The sequence below is a fragment of the Mustela lutreola genome, chromosome 3 (genome assembly GCF_030435805.1).
Source record: "Mustela lutreola isolate mMusLut2 chromosome 3, mMusLut2.pri, whole genome shotgun sequence".
NCBI classification, from domain to species: Eukaryota; Metazoa; Chordata; class Mammalia; order Carnivora; family Mustelidae; genus Mustela; species Mustela lutreola.
Genome location: NC_081292.1, coordinates 2,729,769 through 2,757,447, shown reverse-complemented (window position 1 = coordinate 2,757,447; position 27,679 = coordinate 2,729,769). Strand labels below are relative to the sequence as shown.

General features: G+C 60.5%; 1 protein-coding gene across 8 annotated transcripts in view; it reads left to right on the top strand.

Annotated features, from left to right (window-relative positions):
• The first annotated feature begins 435 nt into the window (after positions 1-435).
• The window catches only part of DENND3 (DENN domain containing 3), a 50,577-nt gene continuing 23,333 nt past the window's right edge, over positions 436-27,679 (top strand). For 3 of the 8 annotated variants that reach the window (XM_059168699.1, XM_059168698.1, XM_059168697.1), the window contains exons 1-12: positions 436-620; positions 6,479-6,737; positions 7,641-7,756; positions 9,927-10,069; positions 12,516-12,627; positions 16,381-16,500; positions 16,832-17,050; positions 20,579-20,694; positions 23,160-23,315; positions 24,237-24,333; positions 26,349-26,452; positions 26,910-27,109. In XM_059168699.1, coding sequence (XP_059024682.1) covers positions 522-620; positions 6,479-6,737; positions 7,641-7,756; positions 9,927-10,069; positions 12,516-12,627; positions 16,381-16,500; positions 16,832-17,050; positions 20,579-20,694; positions 23,160-23,315; positions 24,237-24,333; positions 26,349-26,452; positions 26,910-27,109 — 1,741 coding nt within the window. In that variant the 5' untranslated portion in view covers positions 436-521. Of the gene's footprint in view, positions 621-1,862; positions 1,935-2,903; positions 3,984-4,219; positions 4,294-6,478; positions 6,738-7,640; positions 7,757-9,926; positions 10,070-12,515; positions 12,628-16,380; positions 16,501-16,831; positions 17,051-20,578; positions 20,695-23,159; positions 23,316-24,236; positions 24,334-26,348; positions 26,453-26,909; positions 27,110-27,679 lie in introns of those variants that run through there. The other 5 variants (XM_059168703.1, XM_059168700.1, XM_059168701.1 and 2 more) reach the window with 5 other exon arrangements.

Genomic DNA, 27,679 nt, shown 5'->3' with positions numbered 1-27,679 from the left:
TCGGCCCCTGGGTCTGGGCGCCCTCGCCCTTCACCTGTGGACATCACCGAGTCCTTCCCCAGCTCCCCGGGAGGGGGACGGCGGGAGGGGCGGGGCCAAGGGGAGCTGCGCGCGCGCCAGGACCCGCGGGCCGATTCGGAAATGACGACCTGGCGTCGGGCCCCGCGGCCGCGCCGGCCAGACCCCGCCCCCGAGAGACCCCGCCCCTCCAGGCACGGCTCCGGCGCGGCCGGCCACGCCCCCAGGGGAGGCCCCGCCCCCGAGCCCGCTCAGGCTCCGCTGGCCCCGCCCTCAGGAAGGCCCCGTCCCCGGGCGCCGGCGCGGCAGCCGGCCCCGCCCCCCGGAGGCCCCGCCCCGCGGACGGCTGCGGCGCGGACCCGGCGGCCGGCTGTGGGGCGCAGGGGTGCAGTGCCAGGCGGCGCTGCGGGGGCGCGGGGCGCGGGGCGCGGGGTTGGGGTCGGGTCGGCGGCCCGAGGCGCCCGAGCGGGGTGCGCGCAGCGGGCCGCGGCCGCCGAGCAGCCATGGCGGAGGCCGCGCCGTCCCACCCGGCGCTGCCCTCGGGTCTGCTGGAGCTGTGCGCGCTGCTGGGGCCCTCCCGGGACAGCCTCCGCGGCCCCGAGGTAAGGGCCGGCGGGGAAACTGAGGCCGGAGCGCCCGGGCGGCGGCTGCGGGCGCGGTGCGGGTCTGGCCGCGGCTCGCCGGCGTCTGCGCGGTGGGGGCGGTGCGCGGGGCCCCGGGCCGGGCTCACCCCCGCCGCGGCCGGTGGGTGCGGGGACGGGGCTGTCCTCCCGCCAGGAGCAGTCGCGGGGGCTGCGGCCCCGAAGAGGAGTGCGGGCTCGGAGGACGCCCCTGCCGGTGCTCCGGGACGCACACCTGGGCAGGGTGGAGGCGGGCGGGGGGCGGGGAGGAGGGACAGGGGTGCGGCCGGGGCGCGGGTTCACGTCCCCGAGGAAAGGGGGTCCTTCGCGTGCCGGACTCGCCGTCTCCTGGGTGCGGGTGGCGGTGTTGGGGCGCTCGTGGGGCCCCGCGTCCGGCCGCTCGCGGGGAAGCGCGGCTGCATGTCGCGCGCACGAAGGGCTGCGCCCCCACCGACCCCCCTTTCCCGCTGTCGGGGCAGCCGGCGTGACGCACCCTTCCCGCAAAGCGCAGTGTGGGACGCTCTCAGTCCGCGTCTCCTTCCCGCGCCCTCACTTCACTTTGGTGGCGCGACCCCCGCCTCCGGGTCGCCCGGCGCCTTCTCTTGGCTCGCGACGTCCGCACGACTCCGCCGGTGGCACTTCTCTCCGGTGGGTGGCGGTGCCCGGGGGACCCCGAGGTTACCCGCCCCGCCGCCCGGTTATCTGGGCGAGTCCGTATCTCGTTCTGGACCACGGCGGAGGAGGAGGCGCAGGAGGGCACCGGAGCGTTGAGGGCGGCAGAATGGAAGCGCTGAGGTCAGCGGGAGAAGCCGGATGCGGCTAAAAATTAACTGGAGAAATGGCTCTTCATCTCCTTAATTTTTTAAAGATTGTATTTATGTACTTGAGAGAGGGAGAGAGAGCGCGCGGGCAGGAGGGGGAGGGGCGGAGGGAGAAGCAGAAGCGGACTGTCCACGGGGCAGGGAGCCCGCGCAGGGCTGCATCGAGGCCCCGGATCATGACCTGAGCAGAAGGCAGACGCTTCACCCACACCGACCGAGCCCCCCAGGCGCCCGGTCTCCTTGACTTTAATACAGAGCTGACTTCTCTGGTCTCTGCGCTTCCCTCCTTTCTCACTCCCCCCGCCCCCCATGTCTGCGTCCCCTTTGACCACGGTCTCCTCGAGACCCTCGGTGACCGGGTTATCTCCCTGCCTCTACTTTGCCAAATGGCATTTCCTCCTTTTTCTTCTCATAGGAAATGACCTGGTTTCAGTTGCTTCTGGGTGATTTCAACACCCGTGTCGGTTGCCCCAGGGTGAGACGTGTCTAGAGAGCGGGGTGATTCAGCTTCGGGGTGCGCAGGGGTGCTTTCCTGACCCAAACAGGCCAGGGCTTCCCAGGCGAGCGGGCCGCTTGCTGCTCTGCACTCTTACCCTTTCTGTCCTGCATGCGCATTCTGCTGGGGGCTCAGCAGAAGGCAGAGAGCGGGAGAGCAGCAGCCTGGCGGGATGGGCCCAGCTTCCTGGACTGCGCCTCCTTTAAGGCCGGTGCTGACGTTCCAGTTAACCAAACATATGACCTCACTGGGCTGCTTTTGCTCTTGTAGCAGTTCTATTCCCAGCATCCGAGGCTTTTTTATAACTTTGAAAATCCCCATTTCTCTGTCGGTGAGGCATTCCTGCTTGGCCACAGAACAAGCCCAGAGGTATGCAAAACATCCAACTTAATGTGAGGGTAGCAAGGTCTCCGAACTTCCCATTTCATTTCTCGGATGGGGTGGTGTTCGCTCTGTGAGGCTAGTGGCGACGACTTGGAGCCTACAGGTCGGTCCCCATGGGAGTTTCTGGGCTTGCATTTCCCTGCACCCCGTGGTTGCCGTGGAGACTAGGCGTGGGGTGTGGAAGGACCACTGCTAGCCCTCTGAGCGGACAGAGACCAGTGTTCATAGAGTAGATCACCAGCATAATTCTTGTGTGCGAAGGCAACACTGTAACGGTTCTTGGTGGAGAGTGTCCTGGCCTTCGGCTTCTAGAGCAGCGGGTCCACCAGACTTCCTGAGTGGTACCAGGTGCTTGAAGCGTGGCCACTGAGGAGCTGGAGTTGAAATTTCATTTACTTTTAATTAATTTCAATTTCAATAGCCACGTGACCCTTCACGGTGGTGGAGAGCACAGTTCTAGAGCATTAAAAAAAAAATTTGTTTCCCATCTTATTTCATGAATGATGACCCATCCTATACGATGATCAGTGCCACTCTGTAATCTGTAGAAATAAATCTGTGATGCTGGGAGACAGGGCGTCGTGTGTCTCACTTTTTGTTATTAGCTCCGGGTTTTCGGACTGAAATGGTTGTTACCGGGGAGGGCTTAGTAAGTCAGTGCCAGCGAGGGGAGAGCAGGAATGGGTGTCAGCAGTCCGTGGAGGTGGACCTTGTCTTACCCGGAGGGGAGGCAGGGCAGTCACAAGGCTCTGGGATCCAGGACTGTGCCTTCTGGAACTTGCTCTGGTTACGCGGTCGGACGTGTGCAGGTGTGTGGCAGTGCACTGTCCACTGCCGCCTTGTCAGTGTCCACTGCCATGTTTGCTCAGATGGCACGCATGACGAAGAACCAAGAGCACACCCGCGGTCCCTCGGTAGGGGACGGGCGGGTACGCTGCTGGGTCATCCCTGAGTGGCCCTGCGTGGTCCCAGCTGTGACAGGGAAGTCGGCCGCGTAAGTGGGGAAAAAGCTGGTGGAACTGTTGGAAGGGGCTGACTGTGTGGAGGGCGAGATCAGACTGATGAACAGCGGAGACGTGGGAAGACAGACGGGGTTTCCCGCCGCGCCCGGGGCACTGACTGCCGTTTCTCAGAATCAGGGGAGGGCTTGCCTTTCTGTTCTTTTATTCTTCCCGCATTGTCATTCGCTTTTAAACGTGAGACTGTGCTGCTTATCCGGCCTGAAGAGACAGCAAGGATATACGTTCGGAGGAAGGACGGTGTGCGATGAGCTGCCGGGGCCCGGTCGGCGGACGTGCGGCCACGTCACTCTAAGCGGCCAGAGGAGTAGAGGGAGCGAGAGGTAGTTTATTGGTGTTAGCGTGAGAACCACCCGTGTTCCACTCAGGCTGAGTGTGCTCTGCGAGATCACGGAGCCCGGGCCATGGATGGATGGCAGCACCCGCCGAGAGCCATCTCCTGTGCTGGACTGGGGCCACCGAGAGAAACCGTACAGTCCCTGCCTCTCCCTCCCAGCAGCTCTGAAGGCGACGTAGATCCCCTGTGGCGGCATCGGTCCTCCAGAGGTGCTGAGCCAGTGGAGGAGGAGGCAGAAGGAGGTGCTCCAGGAGGGGAGGAGCCAGGGGCTTGATGGCCTGGCTTCGGGTGAGGAAAGTCTCCCTCCAGTGGGGGGAGGGGCGGGGGTCGCTGGTGAAGGTGGAGCAGGAAGGTCCCCGGTGCGTGTCGGGCAGCTGGAGAGCAGGGAGAAGCCTTGGAACATGGGCGCTTGTCTGGAGAACGAGGTTCAGTGGCGCCCGGCTTTGGGGGCACCCTGGCACCGAAGCAGGCTGGCCCACGGCTCAGGCGTGTGGTCCAGGCTGTCGTCCTGCTCTGTGACACAGGCACACGTGTGATGCGTACGTGGAAGACGGAGTGGTGACAATAACGTCCAGGAACAGACTCCGTTTTCATGCAGGTGGAGGGACGGGAGGGTCCGGGAGGCGGCTTGGGCCCGTCGGAGGGGCTGCAGGTAGAACGCTGGCCTGGGTGGTGGGAGCCACTGCCCGCTGGGACATGTGATGAGGTCACATGTGTCTTCTTCTTCTTTTTTTTTTTTTTTAAGATTTTTATTTATTTGGGGGAGAGAGCTCATGTGCAGGCGGCTGGGGGGAGGGGCAGAGGGCGAGGGAGGAGCAGACTCCCTGCTGAGCAGGGAGCCCCCCCGTGGGGCTCCATCCCAGGACCCTGAGATCAAGACCTGAGCCGGAGGCAAGCACTTCACCGAATGAACCCCCCAGGTGCCCCCTGTTTGTGAGAGAGGCCAGAGGTGCAGGTGGGGTGCCCTGGGCCCGGTGGGAGGAGGCAATGTCATGCTCCTGGCAGAAACCTTGAAGGATGAGTTTGGGGGGAATCTGCACCCTCTCTGAACCACGGGTGAGGTGGCTGCAAGGTTTGGAAATGGGCAGATGGGGTGGCCCTGGGGCTGCTCTTGGAGACCTTTCAGGCCAGCGGCCCTGCAGTGTGGGTTTACAGCTGGCGTGAGAGCAGGAGCTGGGGCGGCTCCGCAGACCCGAGGGTCACTGCCTCTGTCACAGCGGAGTGCAAGAGTGCAGGCTCGGGGTTTAGGGAAATCAGCAGATTTATTTTTGAAGCTATCATTTCAGGGACCCACTGCGTATGTCCTGTCAGGAGGCAGTTGGGTGTGGTCTGGGATTGCCAGGAAAGGAGTCAGCCCTGGGGGGCGGGGTGGGGGGTCACGGCCGGGAAGGAGCCGTCTGCCTGCGCCCTACGCAGCAGCTCAGGGCAGAGGGGAGGTTGCAGGAAAGGGGCTGCGCAGCGTGGCCACCTGTGCCCTGCCCTCCCGGATGTGGTGTTTGATGGGAGGAAGAGGTGGACGCGCATACTTTCGTAGATGAGTAGGTCCGAGTGCTGGATTTTGATAGGAAGTTTTTCAAAAGGTTTTCTATAACTCAAGCCGTGGTTTCCTTTCATGCCTGATGTGCAAAGATTTAAAAATTAGCTGATAATATGGATTTCCCCTGTTTGGTCTTTGTTCCCACTGGTATTAACCGTTTTCCTCAACATAAAGAAATCATTGCCTGAGTTTAAATTACACAGCATAAAAACAAGCTTTCTGATGTGTGTTTACCGGCGGCGTGGTGTGGGTCCTGCAGGGGGAGAGTCCCCTCTGGTTCCACGACTCTTACTCAGACCGGGTTGCTGGCTGGCCCTTTCCTGCCGGGGACAATTCCGTTTCTCCCAGCGACAGTGACGTCCTTCCTGATGCCCGAGTCCCTCAGAGATCTTCTGTGGCGCACTGCCCCCCCCCCCGGTGCGCTCCCCCCCTCCCACAGGCTAACCGCCCAGCGACTCCTGCCCTCGACCTCTCTCTTCCTCCGCTAGCAAGGGGCTGACCTGCCCACTTCGTCGTCTCGGCCTGTCGACCTCGTCTGGGGGCTCGGGGCGCAGCCTGGCCGCCGTCTCTGCAGACTCGGCTCTCTTAGGATTCGTAGCCAGACAGAACTGAGATCGGGGCAGAGCCCGTGCTCTTCATATCGTCTGGGGGAAAGAGCGAAAACGTGAAACATTTTGTAAAAATCGGGTACCAAGTTAAAGTTGACAAACGTTCTGTCTGAATGACCCCATCATGTAGACCCAGGGCGACCATTTGGTTGCGGGAGGAAGGGTGTGTCTCTTCTCTCTGAGGCCGCCTGTCCTTCTGCTCACTCCTCAGTCTGTGTCCCCAGGTCAGTGGCGACAGGACTGCTGGTGTGGGGCAGGGCGTCGGCACCCCGTCTGCAGCGGCCGGACAGCATGTGGGGCCCCTGCTCGCCAGCCTCAGGGCATGTGGGGCCTCCGGTGTGGGGCGTTGGGGTTGAGGCCTTGACCTGCAACCCTGCCCCCTGGAGCAGGAAGCTCAGGGATGCAGCGTTCGCTGCTGTGGTGCTAGCAGAGCTCGGGTCTGCCTGTCGGCCAGGCTTGGAACTGTCAGGCCATGTGCCCAGGGGCAGCCACAGAGCCAGATGCTGCGCCGTGGGGTGACTCGCCTGAGCGCGCGACCCCACGGGTTCCTGAAAGCAGCTTCCGTGCTCCTCCCTGTCCTGGGCCGCTGGTGGTGAAACCTGCTCCTGGTGGCTTACTCGAATTTGTCCCCTCTTCAGGTGTCCTTCAGGCAGGGGGTCGGCAGCCCCTCTCCTCTCGATCCAGAGGTCCTGTCCGTGTTTGTGCCTCCTTTCGTCACTAAGGAGGACAGTCAGACGGCCGGCGTCTCTTCTGCGACTCTGAGCAAGACCAGAAGGCGCTCCTTCAGGAAGAAGAGGGACAAGCCCAAAACAGAGCCCTGGAAGGGCCTCCCTCCTGAAGACGTTAGTGTCCCCGATGGCGTGGACCTGCTCGCTCTGCCTCAGCTCTGCTTCCCAGGTATCCCCCGCCCCGCCTTCCGCCACACCCACGGTGCCGTCTGGAAACCAAGTCAAGAAAGGGCAAGAGATGGGGCTGGTGACCCCTGGCAGCCTTGAGGTCAAACTGCAGGGCTCAATTGTCTCCATCAAGGGGGTTTGGGAGCTGAAGGATAAGTAGTCCACGTAGGGTAGCCCCCGCATGTTGGAGAACAGTCCCCGGCGAGGGGCTGTGGGGTTGGCCAGTGCAGTCGGGAGACGTGTTTTCCAGGGATTTTTCCCCTTAGATTGGCAGGTCTGTCTTCCAGAGGTCGGCAGGTGGACCAGGGTGAGCCTGCAGCGTCTCCCCCCAGGGCGTGCTTTGGTCCAGGCTCCCCGGCCCCTGTTTTCTGCGCCCCTGGGACCCACAGCCCGGGCTCTCATGCTTTCCCCACCTGGTCCGCCCCCAGCAGCGGGCAGCCCTCCTGTTTCCCCCTGGTCCGTGAGAAACGCCGAGTGGCTGATGTAGAAAACTGAGTAGGAACTTGCGCTCCGTCATTTCCTGTCTGGAAGGTTCCGTCGGGAGCGGCTGCTATCTCCTGGTCTCAGGGGTTACAACCCCGGAAGAGCGGGGCAGCCCCGTGCCCGCTGTGCTCAGACACGTTCGCCTCCCCCAGGCCCACCCCAAGGGGTTTGTCTGAGGTTATCCTCGTGCTCCTTCTCTAGATCTTGTAGAGCACAGAGGGTGGCCAAGAAATGGGCCCTGCGGAGGGACAGGGGGTGGCGGCTGGCCAGTGGCCCAACCTGCCCGACCCCCGCCAGGTGCCACAGCTGGCAGGGCGAGGCCAGGCTCTGTAGGCCGCAAAGTGGGCTCATGGGCAGCCCGGGCTCAGAGGTGGTTGCTGCGGGGTCGTGACGAGATTTCCTTTCCTTTCCTCGTCCACAGGGGGCATGTACGTGGCCTCGGAGCCGAAGGAGGACTGTGTCCACTTCCTGGTGCTGACCGACATCTGTGGGAACAGAACGTACGGCGCGGTGGTCCAGTACTATCGGCCCCTGCGCGTATGTGACTGACGCGAATTCCCTCAGAAGTCAGGCCGGGGTGGTTTTTATTTTTGCCAAAATACACACCCCAAGCCACCACCCCCGTGACCACTGTAGTGGATGTGGGTCCGTGGTGCTAAGTGCGCTCCTGCTGCTGGGAACCCCTCCCGCGTCTCATCCCAAAAGATGTTCGTCTCCCTGGAAGTCCCTCCCTCGGCCCCCCTCCTGCCTCTACGGGTTTGCCTCCTCCGGACGCCTGTGTTGGTGGACTCGGGCTGCACGTGGTCTCTGTGTCCAGCTCCCGCTCAGTGGACGCATTCAGAGTTTGTCCACGCTGGGGCAGCAGTGCCTCTGTCCTCAGGGCTGAGTCCTACTGCCGGTGTGTGTGAGCCGTGGCTGGTTTCCCACGCAACCGCCGAGGGCCACTTGGGTTCCTTTGCTCAGGGTGATGGCTTCGGGCCTCCCCTGCCTGGCAGGGCCACGTGTGTGACCTGGCCGGCCTCTCGGGAGCTTGTGGGGGCTGCCATGCACCTGAAGAGGTGGCATGACCCGCTGCCTATGTCGGAGGGTTTTCGGGAGCACAAGGGGCCCCACTGCTTCATCCAGGAAGTCTAGGAACCCACACTGAGGGGGAGGTGGTGGCCCGGATTTTCCTCTCTGCTCTGCCGTCGGAGGCGGGGGCAGCTGCAGTGGGAGAGTTATCCTTAAGTGTCAGGGGCACAGGGCACAACTCGATGGGCTCTGTCCCTTCCTGCCCGTGGAGTGGCACGGATGCACCTGGCGTGCGTCAGAAACATGGGGGAGCCCCGCATCCTGCTGGGGTCCGAGTGCACAACCTCAGTGTCTGGACCAGGCGTCCCCTGGGCGGGTGGCGGTCAGCACGGGGAGGCCACCCCTCAAGGCCGTGTGTGTGGGTGGCTGCAGCTATGACATGGACAGCAGGCCCGCCTGCCTGCCCGGGTCAGGTTGGGGGGGAGACGAGAGGGCCCGAGTTCTTGCCCCTCCCTGGTAGTGCTTCCAGCGGACACAGGACGGGAGGCTGGGTCGTTCAGGAAGGTGCTGGTCTGTGAAGCCATTGCTATGAGAAGTACATGTTATTTTTATTATCATTACATGCATTTTAAAAAGGTCACAGCCCTCAGCTTTGCCTGTGACTCCCCCTACACCTGGCTTTTGGGGTGTGCACGGCCGCTCGCCTGTCCTCTCAGAGCCTGCATGATTTCGGGGTGTTCCCCAGGCCCTACGTGCCGGCCTCCCCACCCTCCCCGTGTGTCCAGGGACCACCCACGCCCCGCCTTGTGCACACGGCCCCTCCCGGAGTGCAGACGGCGCTGTGGTCCTCCTGTGCCGGCCGCCCGCTCTAGGCACGACCCTCCTGCTCTCATTTAATCCGCAGCACAGTGCACCGAGCCCGCTCTCCAGATGAGGACGCGAGCAGTCGCACGGGGAGGGGGGTGACTTGCCCGGGGCCCCCAGCACACTGACCTGTGGGCAGTGGGCATCGGTTCGATGTCAGTGGGCAGACGAACGACGCGCCCGCTGCTTGCTGGGTCCGCGGACACCTGTCTTGCAAGACCCTTGCGTTGGCACCAGCCGCAGGTGAAGCTGTGGTCCCACCGCCATCCCTCCCGGCACCCCAAACCACCCACTGTGGGGGCCGGATTGTGGCCCCCCGTGACATGCCACTCGTAAGCTCCGTGGTGGTCTGTGCCTCTGGAATCCCGGCGCTGGGTGCGTTCTCCAGCTGAGACCCTCCCCCGCCCCAGCACACACACAAACACTCCGCGCTGCAGCATTTTTCCTTCGTGAGCAGAGCCCGCGGCCAGTTCTGTTCTCGCTGTAGGTCCCTTCCCCCCGGGCGGGGCGGGTCTCACCACCTCTGCCACCTCAGCACGTCATGAACCGCGGACAGCAGGCACCGGGAGCGGGGAGGGGGGGTGTCCTGTGTGGACTGGGGCTCCCAGAGACACTGGGGCCCGTCTGCTGTGACTGGGGCCCCCAGTGGCATGACGAGGGGACCATCCACACGGACTGGGACTCCGGAGGGAGCGCGGGCCGGGCGGTGGGGGAGCTCGTGCCGTCCAGGCCCCTGCCCTCTCGCCCCGTCTGCAGGGGCCCACGCTGCTGATGGTAGAAGCCGGGAGCGGCGGGGCCGGGAGGTGACACGGGCCTGTGGCTTTCTCTGCAGGACGCATCGTGTTTCTACAACGGCAAGGCGCACTGGGAGCCATCCTGGCCGACGGCGGGCGTGGCTGGCTGCTTTGTCCCCTTCGCCGTGTGCGTGGTCTCCAAGCTGCCCTATTACAACGCCCTCAAGGACTGCCTGTCCTGGTGAGCTGCGTGGCCTGTGTGTCCGCGAGGCCGCCCCGGTGCTGGTGGGTGGCGGGCGGGCTCTGGTGTGGCTCCGGGAGCTCCCGTGAAGGCCCAGAGGCTTCCGGAGGTGGTAGCGTGTGGGTGCTCGGCCAGACAAGGGAGGGCGAAGCCAAGCTGGGGGGAGTAAAATTAGTGCAGACGATTTGATGTTTGGTTTTTCAAAAAGACGCGCATGAGAAATGGCTCTTCTGGCTGAGACAGTCAGGAGGCTGCCCCCATCAGCCTGGCAGTTCGCGGGCAGCTGACGAATCACCTCCCTTGGTGGCATCTTTAGATTCATGCTGACACCCAGTAGGAGGCCTGAGGACCTAGAGAACTTGTGACGACTCCAGAGAGCATCGCGCTTGCTGCCGTGGTCGGGGGACGACGGTGGCGCGCAGACACGGTCCAGCCCCTGGCCACACGCGCCCTGGCCGCCTGGTTTTCATTCTCTCCAAGTTCTAGTCTTGGAAATCGCAATGGATTCGTGAAAGACTGGGTGGTCCGCGGAGGCTCGCCTCCATGTCGTAATACCCACCGTCACCCCTGGCAAGTCACAGACTTCTAGAAAGAGAGTCATTTTGGTTCTCGGCCTGCGGTCAGAGGGACGAGCAGGAATCCTTCCCGGCCGAGCTCAGGATCCTCGGAACTCAAGGGCCAGCGCCTTCACGGTTCAGCTTTCGAAGTGCAGCTTGTCTCTGCGCAGGGCGTGCGTCTTACTGCCCGACACGAAACGCCTCGTAGAACAGAGTGCGCGCTCGGTCTCCGCCGGGGCGGCCTGAGTGGAGCGCGTGCATGTGGGCATGGCGTGGGCAGTGATGGGATGAGAAGGTAGGGCAGGGTCCCCGTTTCTTTAGTTAACCCTTCATCTTCAGCACCGGAGGGTAGAGCGCACGTCCGCCCATCTGCAGTTTCCCCTTCTGGGAGGCAGGGCGGGTGATCCCACCATCCTCGAACGGAACAGGTTCGGGCCGCACAGCGCCCGCCTCTGAGGACGACAGCACCTGTTCCTCCTCGGGGTCGTTCCCGTACCACTGGCAGCAGATGCCGTCCTGCTGGACGTTGAGGCACATGAGTGTTTAACTTGAAAAACGTGTTCGGTTTCCCTGCTTCTCGAGTTTTCTCTCTCCATGGTCGTTGCTACGGGACAGGAACTAGAAAATAGAAAAAACAAATGACAGAAATCCAAAAAGCAGTTTATAAATGTAGATTTATAGATTTTTAAAATCTGTTTTTCTGCTATCACGGCAGCATGTGGACATGTAGACTGTGCCTCTGTGGACAGAGACTGGGAGAGGATGCTTAGCTGTGTGTGGAGAACTAGGTCATGGAAAGTCTTTGTTCTCTTGGGTTTTTTTTTTTTAACTCAATACTATTCTTTTACCATAAATAACATACAGAAGGACTATTGAATTATCTCTAAATTCTGACACTGACTCCAGGAAGAGCTATGATTTGTTACTTAAAGGAAGAGTATTAGCACTCGGCTTGCGGGCATGTGTGGGGGGCGAGGCTGGGGTCCGGCCCAGGGCACCGAGGCAGGGTGTCCGGCACGGTGGGCTGAAATTTTCCAAGTGTAGACACCGTGTCACCACTACTGCCGTTAACACAGAAAACATTTCCACCCCGCACCAAAGTCCCCTCAGGCCCTGTGGTCGCTTCCCAGCCCCTCTGCCCCCAGGCACCTGCTGGTCCACTATGTGGTTCGGTCAGTGGCCACTCTGCCTTGAACAACACGATTTGAACCGTGTGCATCCGCATACACCCGTATTTTTTGACAAATATAGTACAGTCCTGTAAATGTATTTTCTCTTTCTTAAAATTTTCTTAAAATCGTTTTTTTTTCTGGGCTGACTTTACTGTAAGAACACAGCATATAATGGATATAAGACACGACTGCCTGTTCATCCACTGGGTCATGGGTCAGGCTTCTGGTCGGCAGTGAGCGACTAGTAGTTCAGCTTTTTGATGGGGTGGGAGGTTCTACACAGGTTTTCAGCTGCGTGGGGGGGATGGGTGCCTTTAACCCCTCACATTGGTCAAGGGCCAACCATACTTCCAAAGTCAGAAGGCATTTGGGAAACAAACGCGGTCAAACACTTGCTTTTGAGATGTTGACTTGCTGCTGAAGTAGGACCCAGGCAGAAGATCGCACGAATTCCTGCTGCGTAACCAGCACCCACAGCAAGAAGCAGAACGTGGCCGGACCCCACCCCCCAACACCCCAGTCGCCCTGTACCCCTCTGCAGGCAGGCCCCCCTCCCTGACCCTGGGCGACCGTGCCCTGCAGTCTCACGTCCAGGGTTGTCCCCCGTTGCCAGACGGCCCCAGAGCTGCCGGCAGACACATGAGCACAGAGTAGAAATGCTACGATGACCATTGGAGGCTCATACTTATTTTGTGATTTGATTTTTTTTTCTTTTAGTTTATTGACTCATCTGAAGCTCTGTAAAGATTTCGAAGTTGACAATCACATAAAAGATTTTGCTGCAAAACTGTCTTTAATACCTAGCCCGCCACCTGGACCCCTTCATTTGGTAATTAAATCTGGAATTTTGTCTTTTCTTTGCGAATAGCTCAAGTCATATGATGATGGTGGTTTTAATGTTTTAAACTATTTCTTACGTTCTGGTGTGTTTAAATTAGGCTTCTCGGGTTCCTTACAGAATCCTCTGATTGCACAGTTTCTAAAGATGAGTTTGCCCGGCGGCCCGTGATACATGGTGTGGAGCTGGTGGTGGCCCCCTTAGTGCTTAACACACCGGTGCATTCCTTGCAGAAAACATACAGAATTTACTTAAATTACAAATTTCCCTTTGGTTTATTTGTCTGGCATCTTGGGTATTACATTGACTCATGTTTTCTCCTGTCCATGGTGATTCACGAAAAGTACCTGGCTTATTTTTTGGTTTTTCCCAGTGCCACTGTGTTGTTGAATGACTGGCCAAGCTTCCCGGGGATCTGGGTTTCCCTGGCATGCTTGTCCTGAAACGTTGGCTCTACGTGAGGGTTCTGGGGAGAGCTGTGGGCAAAGGCAGCCTACGTTCCCCCTGGGCTGAGTAATGGGCCAGACAGCCGAGCTGTGGTGACACCTGTCTGGCTCAGCAGTTTCCAGACTGACGCAACCACCCAGTGCTTCCTCGTTCTCCGAGAGGCGCCCGCCCAATTAGGGTCTCGACGCAGATTGTAAAAGTCGATCCTGTTCCGCTCAGTCCCTTCTGGGAGATGAGACGGCGATCTCCGTTCCCTACGTCTGGTTAGTCACAGTTGGAAAGATTTGTTTTATTTCGCAGGAGACATGGGATTATGAACTTAAATTGTATATTTTTAATATCACCCTACAGTGTGTGGGGTCGGGGGAAGTCCTGCCTGATGCATTCCAGACCCAGAGACAAAGGAGGTTGCCTGCACACCTGGGTTCCGCTCCCAGAATCCTGTGTACGGACATCGTGGGGTACTTGTTTTGTGCGAGGCCTCATCTTTATTATGTGGATAATGGTGTTTTTTATGATTCGGCGAAGTCGTCAGAGTTTCCTTCTTGCTCCGTTCACTCAACAAGTATTCCCTGAGGACCAGCTAAGCAGGGAACAAAACCAAGTCCAGGGCAGTCTGAGGGTTGGCTGTCGGTATTGGGTTCTGCCTTCGAGCACGAGTAAGGCTCGAACCCGCACCAATCTGCGTCCCTCGGAAGCTTGCATTGAGTCATACGTGGTTCTCCGACTTTCGCTGCCCTCGTGAGAAAGCTTCCTGGGAGTCGTTCTGGATGCCTCTTCTCTTCACCCCTGCGTCCCTCCATCACTCAGCCCTGACGGGCCAGCTCCTGGCGTTTGCCTGTAGTTGCCCCGCCCCATGCATCTGTGTGACCTGAGGAGCTGCAGGTCTGTCCGCGTCCATTCTTCACCCTTCGCTCAGTTCATGCTTTGCACAATGGCTGCAGAGACTGTTAACATCTCTCCGTTGGGCTCTCCTTTTATGCTTAAAACCCCAAATGGCTTCTTGCTGTGTACCTACAGCCAGTCCTACCTCTCTGGCCCCTGTGTCATCACGTCCTCCTGTCTGTATCCTCACCCCCTTGCTCGCTGTTGTCCAGCCGCACTGGGTGTCCCTCCGTCCCTCATGGCTGCTGCCCCAGGGCCCTTGCACATGCTGTTCCTGGAAGTCAGGTATTTCGCAACAGCCTCTGTGACCGCCCACCCCATCCCCATGCCCCCTTCCCGCAGAGCCCAGCCCCCTCTGCAGCTGGGGCTCATGCACGTGTTTTGCTTCATGTCCCTCTTCTCTGTTGGCCTCCGAGCTGCGTGAGGAAGGGTTCCCCTGCCGAGCTGCATGTGTGGCACTGTTACCACACCTGCCCTGCCTTTGCTGCTCCCGCAGTTGTGGAGCAGAAGATGGAACGGATGGGTCGTGTTTTGGTGTTAGCCTGTCGTGTTCTCAGAGTGGGGCCTGCTTCTCGCTTCTGGCGCGTCTGTCCAAATGAGCTGAGCCCGGCTCAGGCCTGCTGCTGTGACCCTTCCTTTGCAACCTCACCAGCTCTGAGGCTGAGACGGGGCCGTGACCCATCTTCAGGGGTGTTGAACCACCGTGGCTGTTCCTTGTTTCCGAGACACGCAAGGCCAAGGTTCTCCTCTAATCCAGGAGCCGGTTCAGGAATTTCCAGAACCCACTGCAAACAAACCTGGGTGGCGAGGCTGTGTAGCTGGTGGTCAGGAGCTGCAGTTCCTGTGAGTCAAGTGTGGGGTCATCTCCGGTCTGGGTCGGAAGAGGCGGCGCCCAGCCTCAGCCCGGCCTGGCGCCTGGACCACTGGCCTGAGGGCAGGAAGGACACCCCACGGCTCTGGCTCGCTCTGCTGCTTCTCTGCCCACCAGTGCTCTGACCTCATGGGCTTTCAGAGCTCGGGCCGAGTTCCTGGGTGTGCACGCGAAACGTGCCTTTCCCTTCTCGCTGTACCTGACTCACTTCCTGTGTTGCTCTTGGTGGGGGCCCGTTGTTTGTCTGGGGCTGCAGTCAAGCGAAGCATGGAAAGTTTCTCTGAAGTGTCTCTGCCTCAGTTTCTTCACCTGTGAGGTGGGGGCCCCAGAGCCCAGCTCAGAGGGTGTGGGTCTCACGCGTGGCGCGGTTGCTGGCGTCCAGGGGGGCCCTGACAGCATCTCTGGTAAGAATGATTGGCGTTTGTATTTAGTTTTTATCTGTGGTTGGGAAGCCGGTCGACATGTTTGGGTTTTTTTTAAATATCGAGGGGAGTTTTCCACATACGCTTCACCGTGTTTCCTAGTTCCTCGCCCCTGGGAGCAGTAACTCTGCTTCTGCTTGTTTCGTTACTGTCCACACAGGCGCACCAGCCTTGTTTCTGACGCGTCCTGCTTCCACAACCCGTGGGTGACAAGACGCTGCCATCGGGGGGCACTTGCAGAAAGTGGTCCTTTCTTGTCCTCTCTGTACAAGCAGTCACACACGGCAGTGGTGACACAGCGGGAGGTGTGGATGGTGAACATTCGTTCTGGAGCCTTCTCTAGCGAGGGCTCCGCATCTCTCCGTGTCTCTCGTGTCCTCCGTCCACACTTGCCCTGGCGCGACCTTCTCTGTCCTCAGATTCTAATCTCCTCCCTGTGTTTTCAGCCCGGCACTGCTCACCCTCCGTTCTGCTCGTCCCCAGCTCCGGGGGTGCTGCTGGGGACCCTCCACAAGGCTGACACCCATGGTCAGGAGTGAACTTGCCATCCAGCTGGAAGGCCCCTTGGTGGAGGGGCCCCTAACGTCCTCCTCCACCCACTGTGTCCTTTAACACAGGGAGGGCATTTTGCAGATATCAAATTCGAATTGAAGTGTTATTTTGAAATACTATCACTTGGAAAAATAAAGTCTTTTCTGCGATTTCTTAAAGGCATGTCTTTAAGGCTTTGACAGTTATGTTGAAAATATTAAGAGAATTCGTAATGTGCAGGGAGCGTTCTGGCTAAGATGAACCTGACCGTGCTTGGGTTTGAGCCTGTGCTGACCAGAACACACGTCCGGCGTCAGTCACTCTTCACCGATGGGCAGTTTGCTCATGAGTTAGGAGTGTAGGCAAGACTGGCTGAAGAAGATCTTCGGTACTGGATCTGCGTGGTAGCCTTTCTCTGCAGTTGTGCGTGTCTAGACTGTTTGGTTCTGGGACATACACGGTGACAGCATGAGTCTTCAAACACATACCCTAACTCAGACGCCTTTGGCGCCTAAACGGAGAGTCTCGGTGTCTTTCAGTCTCTACTAGGAGCGGCTCTAAACTAATTACGGAACTTGATCATCACAGATATTTAACATGAAGCCACTGCAGATCGTGTTTCCCTCCCGTGCGGACCCCGAGAGCCCGGTCATCGACTTGGACCTCCACTTGCCGTTGCTGTGTTTCAGGCCCGAGAAGGTGCTGCAGGTATGTGCCCCTCCGGACCTGGGACAGTGTGTTGGTTGGCTTAGTGGGCATTTAACCTGTCATCTGGAGGGCGATTCCAGGGCACATGTATTCCAGAATATTCCAGAATGTTCTGGAATGTTCCACCATGCACTGGGGATAGCTGCTTTTTGGCTTCAAGCAAACATTCAGGACAGTGCACGCCATTGACAAGTAGTGCTTTTTGGGGGGTTCAGGGGGCTTTCGTTTTGGCACATGGAGCTGGGAAACCAGGTGAGAATTGGCTTCACACACGTGGTCAGTGCTTGGAGCATGGTTGCAGGCGTGTACACGGTGTTATCGGTTTCCCCAGATCCTGACGTGCCTCCTCACGGAGCAGCGGATCGTGTTCTTCTCCTCCAGCTGGGCTCTGCTGCCGCTGGTGGCCGAGTGCTTCCTGGCCTACCTGCACCCGTTGCAGTGGCAGCACACGTTCGTGCCCGTCCTGTCGCGCCAGATGCTGGACTTCGTCATGGCGCCGACGTCCTTCCTCATGGGCTGCCACCTCGACCACTTTGACGAAGTCAGCAAGGTTAGACCTCGACCGTTCACTGGTGAATGTCAGATCCTTGTGACCCCTGTGGGGACCGGGAGAAGTGGCTTCAAAAGGGGCCCGTTAGGAGGGCCGCGTGCTCCAGCCACGGGGAGATGGTGGTCCCTCCCGTCCCTGGGGCTCGTGCCCCTGATGCCGCAAATACACACAGGGTGCTAGCTGCACCATCCGCCTGTGCCTCTGGGCGTGGCCAAGGCTGTAGGGTCCTGGGCGCTGGGACCCTGTGTTGCCTGCCTACCCGCTTAAATTCCCAGGGTTCCATGGCTTCCTGCAGCTCCAGTGAGCAGAGCGCAGGCATCTGCGCCGATGGGGCCTGCTCTCCGGCCTAGCCATGGCCGCTTTCTCCTTTTGTGGCCTCGAGTGAGGTGCCAGACCTTGCTGAGCCTCAGCTTCCTTGACTCTGAATGACTCATCCTCCTGGACTGGGCTCCGTGCGGGGACCACTCCACACCCGCGGACACGGCCGGCGTCCCCGCGCCCCGTCTCGTGTTTCTCTGTTAGGCTGAGCTTCTGTGGTTCCGTTCTGCTGGGGACCCTCCTGCTGGAAGGTCCTGTCCACGCCACGCATCGCTTACAGTGCCGGTGGGTGTGGGCCTCGCCGCACGCAGAGACCTTTCACTTGCTGTGGCTGACCCACACCAGCGTGTTCGGCCCTCTTATCTCGCAGAGGTCAACTGGACACTCAGGTCGTCAGGGCTGGGGTCCCTGACAAGAAAGCAGAAAAGCCCGGCAGGTGAGACCAATCCGCAGTGGCACTGGGCTTGACACCTTAGACGAGACCACAGCGGCGTCCTGTCTAGCTGCTTCTGCGGGAGTGACGTTTTTGAAACATCCTGAAACAACACCGTTAACCCTGAAACACGGGTCACCATCACAAGTGAGACCGTCTCTGGATGTCAGCCCATGAGACAGCAGCAGGTGAACAGTAACCTGCTGGTAGATGCGTGCGTGGTCAGAGCCCTCGCTGGTGCCCATGCTCAGGGGGCTCAAGATGGTTCTTTTTTTTTTTTGGACAGAGATCACAAGCAGGCAGAGAGGCAGGCAGAGAGACAGGAAGAGGCAGGCTCCCTGCTGAGCAGAGCCCGATGTGGGGCTCGATCCCAGGACCCTGGGATCAGGGCCTGAGCTGAAGGCAGAGGCTTTAACCCACTGAGCCACCCAGGTGCCCTTCAAGATGGTTTCTCAAAAGAGCTTATAAAAAGTCTAAACTCTGAACACCAGAACAGCAGCCCCCTCGGGTCCTCTCCCTCTTGGAGAGCTTTTTAATTTTATTTTATTTATTTATTTGACAGGCAGAGATCACAAATAGGCAGAGAGGCAGGCAGAGAGAGAGGGGGAAGCAGGCTCCCTGTGGAGCAGAGAGCCCGATGCGGGACTCGATTCCAGGACCCCGAGACCATGACCTGAGCTGAAGGCAGAGGCTTTAACCCTCTGAGCCACCCGGGTGCGCCTCTCCGGGAGCTTCGCACCATCACTCGATAAACCTGGCCCTGCTGCCCGCCACTCTTCTTCTGGTCTCCCTCTTCGTTCCTTGAAGTGTGCAACCAAGAACCCAGGCTTGGAGGGATCAAAACTCCCGTAACAGCAGTAACTGTGCCGGCCTCGCTGTCATGGCTGAGGTCAAGGGAGCCAGTAGCACTTGTCATACAGTAAATGCCTAATAACGTATATTTAGATGGTGAGCTCCTGTGGATTTGTGATACTGTGATGTCAGGCAGAGCGGGTTTGGCTTTCGAAAGCACCTTTATTCACATAAAATACCACGAAGTTTGCCCGAGGAAAATGTGCAAGTCAGTGGCTCTTAGCAGCTTGGCAGAGTTGTGCCGATGGATTTTAGATGTTTTTGGCCCCATCGAGAAGACCCGTATGCCTTCGCATCACCCCACATGGTCCTCCGGCCGCCCCCACCTACTCATGTCTCCGTGGATTTGCCCGTTCCGCACGTGTGGTTTTGGGGCCGTAGCTGGCCTTGAGAGGCTGCCTTCGCTCCATACAGCGTTCTCTAGGTTCCACGCCGTCCGTCCACATAGCTGTGGTTCTTACTGCTGAATCAGATCCCGTCGTGCGAACGTGCCACGGTTTCTTTGTCCGTCATCTGTTGACGGATGTTAGAATTGTTTCGACTTTAGACTGTCATGACCGGTGCAGCCGCGAGCCATCCTGTGCGTGCGGTCCCTTGCCGTGGGCGGCAGACACTCACCCTGCAGTCATATTCTCCACCCCCGCCCCCCGCGCTGTGCGTTTCTGTCCTCCTGTCCGTCCGGGCGAGGGGGACACGGCGTCTCACTGTGGATGTGGTGTGCGTTTCCCCGGCGACGAACACCGGAGCACGTGCACGTGCCCTGCTTCCCGTCCTCAGCGCTCACCCGCTGCCGCCGTGCTGTCACGTGCAGCTTGGAGCATTTCGGAGCGAGTCCTGGGAAGGTGCTCGGGGCCCTGTGGGGACCGGCCGCTCCTGGGGACCCGGGAAGGTGCTCGGGGCCCTGTGGGGACCGGCCGCTCCTGGGGACCCGGGAAGGTGCTCGGGGCCCTGTGGGGACCGGCCGCTCCTGGGGAGGAGCCGGGTTCTCGCGGCGTTCTTGCCAAAGCCAGTGACTCACCAAGTGACAAACGGACTTTGTGGAAAGGCCATTCAGACCTTCATGGAAGGAATGGAAAACGTCTCCCAGTCTGCCCGCAAATGAGGAAGAAATAAGGCTGTGCTCTCACGTTGAAAATGTGTGCCGTTTTTTAGACCTTAAGAAAAAACCACCTTGTTTCAGGCCGTTCCCCCGGGAACCTTCATGGGCACGTCTAGCCGGCAGCTCCCACCCGCAGTCAGGAAGCAAGCCTACTCAGGATTTACGTGTTCTGGAAGATTCAGGACAGGCAGCAGGCTGGAGAGCGTGTTGGGTTTGGACGTTTTCCTCGGTGGGTCTGGGGACTCGGACGCCGTTGTGTGGCACACGTGTGCAAGAAGGTTCACGAGGGGCCGCACGGCCCACCTCGCCCTGTCAGCCATGTGTTTGGGCCGGAAGACGACGTGTGCTCGGTTCCCATGCCGCCTGGACACACATTCAGAGTGGGGCCGTCAGAGTGCCCGGGGGCTGCTGGGCACCCGACTCCCAGAGTGGGACTCAGTGTCTGTGTATCTCGTCACACATCAGGCTTGACCAGGAACCTGGTACACAGCACAGGAATCCTAAGTGTGTGCTCCTTGAGCCCGGGGCCCGGCCTACCCCCAGCCCTGGAATGTTCTCTCCAGGCTCCCTGAAGTGGCCGGCAGTGTTTGTACCCGGGCTGGGGAAGGCCAGAGACCAGTCTGGAATCCTGACTCGGACTGGGGCGGGTTCCATCCAGTCTAGCTTGTGGACGTGACTCAGGGCAAGCCCGTGTTCCTTGGTGGGACAGGAGAAGGCGCTGATTTCATCAGCGGTGACGCTGCCGTAGGGAACGCAAAGTGTGTTTTTGTGTTTTCAAAGGTGTGTGCAAATGCAGAATCTTAATCGATCTTTCTCAAACTTGCAGGAAGCTGATGGCCTAATTCTGATAAATATGGACAACGGGAGCGTCACGTGTTCTGATGACCGGGAGGTCCACGTCCCCGACATCCCCCTGCTGGCGGCGCACACGTTCATCCAGAGGTAAAGGTGGGGGTCGAGTGCGCCCTGACGGCTCCGGTCGCTTCTGCGCTTCTTGCCCGTCTTACGTTCCAGAGCCGCGCTTTCTGTCTTTAGAGTTTGGAAGTTATTTGTGAGTGTTTTAAGGTGGAAGTCATTAGTCCTTGTTCTGAACGTGTCTAGTTACCGGTTATGGCCCCACCGAGTAGGTGACGGTCCCGACCCCGAGACCTCCCCGCTCCCTGCCCTGTGGTCTGCCTGTGACTCCTGCGGTTCCTCCCCCTCCCTCCTGCCCTCTTCTCCTCTCCCTCCCCTCCCCCCTCCCTCCTCCCTCTTCCCTCCCCTCCCCCCCACTTCCCTCCCTTCCCTCGCCCCCCCCCCCACAGACGTGTACACAGACCCACATGATGCCCCCACAGGGCAGGATCCGTGAGCTGCCCCACGCCATACAGCGCAGAGGTGGGCGCCTCCCCCGAGTGAGCGAGACGTCGTCCTGTCTGGGTTCAGGGTCAGGTTGACTAAGGTCAACCCCCATCAGCGCTCTTACCGCCTTGGCCCACATCGGGCAGCCACAGCTTCTTCCTGGAAGGGCCAGGGTAGGCTCTGGCCTGTGTCGTGTGGGGCTCCAGGACTTTCTTGCTGGAGCTGCTTCTGGGGCGGGGAAGGAGCTGACGTTCCTGTCTGCAGGGACGGGCCCCGGGTGGGGGTGGGGCGTGTGGCTGCCCCTGGGTGTGTGCAGGGCAGCCGAGCAGGGTGTCGGGCGGAGTGTCTCTGGCGTGAGCTCGGGGAAGCCGGCATTCGCCACTGTTCCGTTTTGGTGAGCAGAAGCTGCCTCCCCCGGCTCTGGGAGTCTGACGATTTGGCGCTGCCGGGCCTGGTGTCCGGTGGTTCCCAAGCGTGCGCTTCGGTGGCACGTCCCCCGTGGGATGGGGGCCCTCTGCTCATCCGTGTGGTGGTGTCCGATTCGAGGACAGACCCGGTGGCTTGTGTCTGTGCTTGGCTGGGCCCCCACCTGGTGGGACGTGCCTCCTACAGCCTCAGCCACGTGAGCTAACCCAGGTGCGGTCGTGGCGCCTCGTGAAGGCTCCTCGTGGTCACTGTCCCTGAGGTCCTGGGGTGCTGGGGTGTCCGCACAGGGCCTTTGGTGGAGCGGGACAGGAAGCAGCACCCTTCCCCGAGAGCCCTGCTCCTCCTCACCCTCTCTGCCCCGTCTTCCTCTTCCTCACCTGCATCTGTGTTCATCCCCGGCCTCCGCGGCGTAGGCAAGGGGCCCCAGCTCCCCCCGGGCGGAGTGCTGCAGAGTGCCCAGGTAGGAGGGCCAGCCTTCTCCTCCGGCGGAGGGGTTGTCCCTGCACACAGCACGCAGGGGGAGGCCACGGCCACAGGCAGCACCACGATTCCGTATGGATTCCCTCCCCGCCGCGCCCCTGTGCTGCCGAGTGCACTGCCGGCTCATGTTCCTTCTGAGTGGGGGTACCTGAACGGGTCAGCTGGGGTCAGTGGGGCTGGGACACCGTCCCCAGGAACAGCTTCTTGTCACATGCAGGGGTGAATCTAGAGTGCTCCCCAGCCCGCCCTAGCCCTGCTGGCTACTTGGACCTGGTCTCAGCCTGCCTCCCCGCCCACCCCTCCCACAACTCCTGCTCCTGCGGGGCCTCCAGCTGGCGGCTAGCCCTGCTCGGGGCGTTCCCGTCTGTCTGGCGTCTCACCTTGCAGGACTAGGGTCCTCGAGAGGCCCCCTCCAGCCACCAGCGGGCTCTTTTCCGGCTGTCCTGGCCTCGGATCCTCCCCCCGCCCCATGACCTCCTATTTGGGGTGTGCTCCTCGGTTTTTCTTTTTCTTCTCCATTGAATGTAAGCCCCACCCTGCTGCTTGGCCTGTGGTCCCCACGCAGCCCACGCCCAGAGGGCACCTGGCGTTTGGGGGCGCTCAGGAAACACGGGGCAGACGCAAGTGCATTGGGCGTGTGTCTTCTGCAGTAACCCGCACGCTTGCCAGATGGTCTCTAGAGCTGTGGCCTTGATCGTGCTGGGGAGGTGGGGGACCCCGGGGTGGCTGGATGCCGGTGCCGGGTATCTGGAGAGCGGATGGCTGCGAGCGGTGACACACAGGCCCTTGGGTCCATCTGGTCCTCCCAGACGGGGCACGGTGGTGGGCAGCCCCGGCCAGGAGGCAGCCTGCACTGGAAGCCCTTTGTCCTTCCTGGGGTGCAGGGTGTGTGCTGTCGCAGGGCAGAGCCGGGCAGGGACGAATCTGGCTCAGGTGGAAACCGGAGCAGCCACGCGGAGGCCCCCGTGGCCTCGGCACGGGTGAGCTGTTCGTGTGGAGCAGGGACTGGACGCTCCGGGGCAGGTGTTTGCCGTCCCGGCACGGAAGTTCCCGACGCGCCTTCCCAGCACCCGGAGTGTCGGTGCCCCTGGGAGCGCGTTCTCCCCACCCGTGAGCGCGGTCCCGGCCTGCGGTGCTCAGCATCCCGCCGTCCTTCCCAGGGTCCAGAGCCTGCGGCTGCACCACGAGCTGGACCTCGCGCACCTGGGCGCCAGCACGGACCTGAACGAGGGGCGCGCGCGCCGGCGGGCCTGGCAGTGGAGCCTCAACTGCCAGGTGCAGCACGCGGCGCTGCAGCTGCTCGTGGACGTCTTCAGGTACCGGAGAGCCGTGGCGGGCAGCCCCGGGTGGACGCGGCTGAGGGCCTCGCCCCTCTGGCCCCGGGCCGCCGGTGGGGCTCATGCCGGCTGCGGCCCGGGGCTGCCCGGGGTGGGGACATCGGGTCACTGCGGGAACGAAGCTGGCCCCCCCAGCCCCCAGCAGGCGGCAGCACTCAGAATCTGTCCCCGTCAGGAGGCCTCTTCCCTCTGTCTCCACTCCCGCTGGTGCCGCCGTCCTGTTTGTCATTCGGCGGCTGCGTTCTTAGCTGGCGTGACTCCCCATAGGACAAAGAAGTGATCAGGAGAAAACAGGCCTGTGTGTCGTAGCAGGTTGTGTCCCTTGCTCGAATGGCATAGTCAGTACAGACACAGATATATTCTTTTAATTTTGTTCTTTTGGAATGAAATCTTTTGCAAACAAGGCTGTTTTGTTTTGTTTTCTTAACACCTTATAAGCTTGACGAATTGTAAAAAAGCAGAGACTGAATACAGAGGGTCAACTCTGTGTCCTCAGACAAGTGTTCCCTTGTCAACGGAAGGAAAGCGTTGAGGGTCCAACTAGGGAATGTGGCCCGCGGGCTCGCTGACCCCAGTGGAGACTGTACTTAGCCGCGGCAGATCATACGTGTTCATGCCCAGGGTCGGTCTGTCCGGGGTCGCCCCCTCGTGTCCTCTTTGTCATGTGCAGGAGGAAGGAGGGGCTGGAAGGGGAAGAGGGCCGTGAGGGTCCCTGGGGAGGGGACGCCGTGCTTGTCCCAAAGCAGCTGGAGGAGAGGGCGCGCCCCAACCCAGCCCTGCCGGCACGTGGGACCGGGCTTGCAAACTGACCTTTTGGTCCTTTCTGTGCTGCCAAATCGCCGTGGCTGTCTCCCGTATCGAAGGATGCTTCCACACTTAGACTGTCTCTCTCCTTGTCAGGGACGTGAAGAACCACCTGAATTACGAGCACAGGGTGTTCAACAGTGAGGAGTTTCTCAAAACCAGGGCTCCGGGCGACCAGCGGTTCTACCGGCAGGTGAGGAGCGGGCGGGGCTGGTGCACACTCCGGGTCCTGTCCCACACCCGGGTCTGTGATCACGGCACCCTACGGGGACGCTCTCTCAGCGTCTGTGAGTGTTTCGTGCAGTATTAGTGTTTCCAGAAAGTTCGTTCCAGCTTGGTTGGTTCCTTTGGACCCTCTGGCCCCATCTCAGTTTTTTCCTTTTTTTTTTTTTTAAAGATTTTATTTATTTATTTGACAGACAGAGATCACAAGTAGGCAGAGAGAGGGGGGAAGCAGGCTCGCTGCTGAGCAGAGAGCCTGATGTGGGGCTCGATCCCAGGACCCTGGGATCATGACCTGAGCCGAAGGCAAAGGCTTAACCCACTGAGCCCCCCAGCTGCCCCCTCCATCTCAGTTTCTTGATCTGCTCTGCACCGTGTAGTTCCCCGTTACGAAACGCACCCACGCCTGAGACATGTTGACAGACGCGTGTGCCTGGGAGCCACCCCTCAGCCCAGATGGTTTCTGTCGCAGGCGCACGGCCGCGGGGCCCTCCTCTCGGACGCGGCACAGGGCGCTGGGTCGGTCCCCTGCTCACAAGCCCATGGAACATGTCTGATCGTGTCTGTTTTGAGGAGTCGTGTCTGGGGCTTTGAGCTGGCAGCTGGTGTGGCTGGTGCTGATCTTAGGGCTGTTCACACATTTTCCAGGTGGGCGAGAGCACCTTTCCCCGGGGGCTGGTCTCCTTCCTCCTGTAGGAGCTGCTGCCCCGGCCACCGAGAGCTCCCAGGCCTCCCCCTGCTCTTCCTGCCCGCTCCTCTCTGCCTCATTCCGCGTGCTTCCCCCTCCGGGGCAGAGCCTCTGCGCCCAGCCCAGGTTAGGGGGCCCCCCCGCGCAGACTTCCCGAACTTTCTCTGCAGAGCTGCCTCAGCCCTGAGCTCCAGGCGGGTCTCTGGGCTGCTGCCCTCCATGGCGCCCCGTCCAGCTGATGACCCGAGGGGTGTCTGAGCTCCCGTGCCGCGGCTCCTCTCACAACTGAGGTCCACACAAGGGTCATTCGTGTGGGCTGGCCGGCAGCCTCTGCCTCTCTCTGGGCACTGCCCGCGCCCTCATGTCTGCTCTCTGACATTTGCTGGACAGACACGCTTCCCCCGTTCACGGGCGCCCCAGCCGTCTGCTCCCTCCATGCCCCCTGCCCAGGGCGTAGAGCCTGGCCCGTGAGATGCTGCCCACAAGGGACCCTGCCACGAAAGGCGCCCCAGACAAGCACAGAGAGAAGCCACAGGGATGCTCGCAGGGCCAGAGCAAAGGCAGGAGCCCTGCTCGCAGTTGGGTCACAGCTGTGACAGGTGCCGGAGCCGAGCTCTCTGCTCGGTCGGCTCGTGGGGAGCTCTCCCATGGTCCCCGTGAGCCACGGCTGCCGCCTCCCATTCCGTCCCGCCCACTCCTGCCATCATTCTCGTGCGGGTGTTTCGCACGTGGGTTTCCAACACTCTCCTCATGGGCCCTGTGCCCCTGAAGCTCTCCTGTCACCCAGCGGAGCAGTGGCCTGTGGGCTTGGGCCTTGTTCCCTGCAGGCTGCTAGCCCACAGCAGGGAGCAGTGTGGGGACAAGGTGGGGACAAGCCCTGGCTGCTGGAGGGTCGCCTTGTCCAGTGAGAGTCCAGGGCTCGGTCATGGGAGCTGCAGGCACTTGCTGTGAGGAGCCTCTGTGAGGAGGAGGCTCTGGTCCCCGGAGATCTGGAATCAGAGGCCACAGGGCACTGGCACTTTGGCTCTTGCTGTCATGGGGGGAAGTGGTTGAACTTCTGAAAGCTCGGTGACCTCAGACACAGAATGGCGGCCTGTGGCAGTGGCCTGGGGAGGACCTGGAGGCCAGCACTGCAGGGTGCAATTAGTGGGGACAGCTGCCTGCTTAGGACCTTGTGTCTGAGGAGCCGGGGGTTGGGGACAGGCCGTGGCTGGCGGGGAAGGGGCCCGGAGGCTGCTCGGACGGCTCGGCGAAGGCCAAGAGCACAGTGGTAAGTGGCCTTCCGTGGTCTGTTTCAGGTGTTGGATACCTACATGTTTCACTCTTTCCTTAAAGCCCGGCTCAGCAGAAGGATGGACGCCTTCGCCCAGATGGACCTCCACACGCAGTCCGAAGAGGACAGGTGCTGTCGGCCACGCGCACGACTCGGGACCAGACACTTGAGCAGCATGGGTTCATTTGGGGGATGAATGACACGTCGACCAGAAAATCTCACATTCAGAAACATATAACATGTGGGGCTCGTCCCCAAGAGCTTCTGTCTGGGGGGACACCGAGCACAGTGTGCACGCCCTGCCTCTGGGCTTCCCTTTGCCGCTGCTGCCCGGCATGCTGTTCCAGCTCTTCCCATGCTGTTCCTGACAGACTTCGTCTATCTGTGTCCCTTCCAGGGGACAGTCTGTCTGTCCTCCAGCCGCTGGCCGCACGGGGGGCAGACAGACGCTGAGCTCCCGCTCTGTGTCCCGCTCGCGTGCGGGAAGAGCGGGCCGCGGGTGTCGCGTGGAGAAGAGGCTCGGGTGCTGAGACGTGTTCTGCGGCCGTACTCGTATCGACAAGGTGTTGCTTTTTTCTGACCCCAGATTAAACGGGATGCTGGTAAGCCCAAGAAGACCCACCATCGAGAAGATGACCTCACGGAAATTCTCGCCCCTGCACATCGCCCACAGGCGAATGGTAGTCAGCATGCCCAACCTGCAGGACATCGCCGTCCCCGAGCTGCCCGCCCGGAACGCATCGCTTCGCAAAGTGGACACCGCGGGCTGCGGAAGCAGCAGCATAGGTGATAACCCAGCCCCGTCCGCACGTGGCTCCCACCGCTAGCGAGTCGCTGAACACGCTGGGCTCTGTCTCTGTGCAGGGGAATGCGGGTTTTGTTTTTGTTTTCGCGGTTTCAGTGTTTGAAATATTTCTCGAGTGTTTATTTTGCAAACTTATTCGTTACGGGATATGCTTTCTTACCCGTATTTTCCACCCCCAGTCACATGCCGTAGCTTGCGGCTGTGCACGGTTTCGGTGTCCCTCACGTACATGCGTGTCTGTGTGTCCGTATAAAACACCGTGAGCTAGGGGTGGGGCGAGGTCCCATGGCCGCTGCCTCAGGCTGAGGCCACCGGTACCCGGTGCTGCCCCCTGGTGACCGCACACAGCAGAGCGGCGGGCCGAGGGAGGGGAGCACCCGGCCGGCCGCAGTGGGGGCCCTGTGTCCAAGAGAAAAGCCCTCCATGACAGAGTAGGCATCCTGGAGGTAGTGCTGTGTCTTCTTCCGCTGTGTTTCTCTCCTCGCTGTGTGAGTCTAGGCAGCTGGCGTCCCCTCTCTGGGCCTGTAATTCCTTTCTTGTCAAACCCAGGG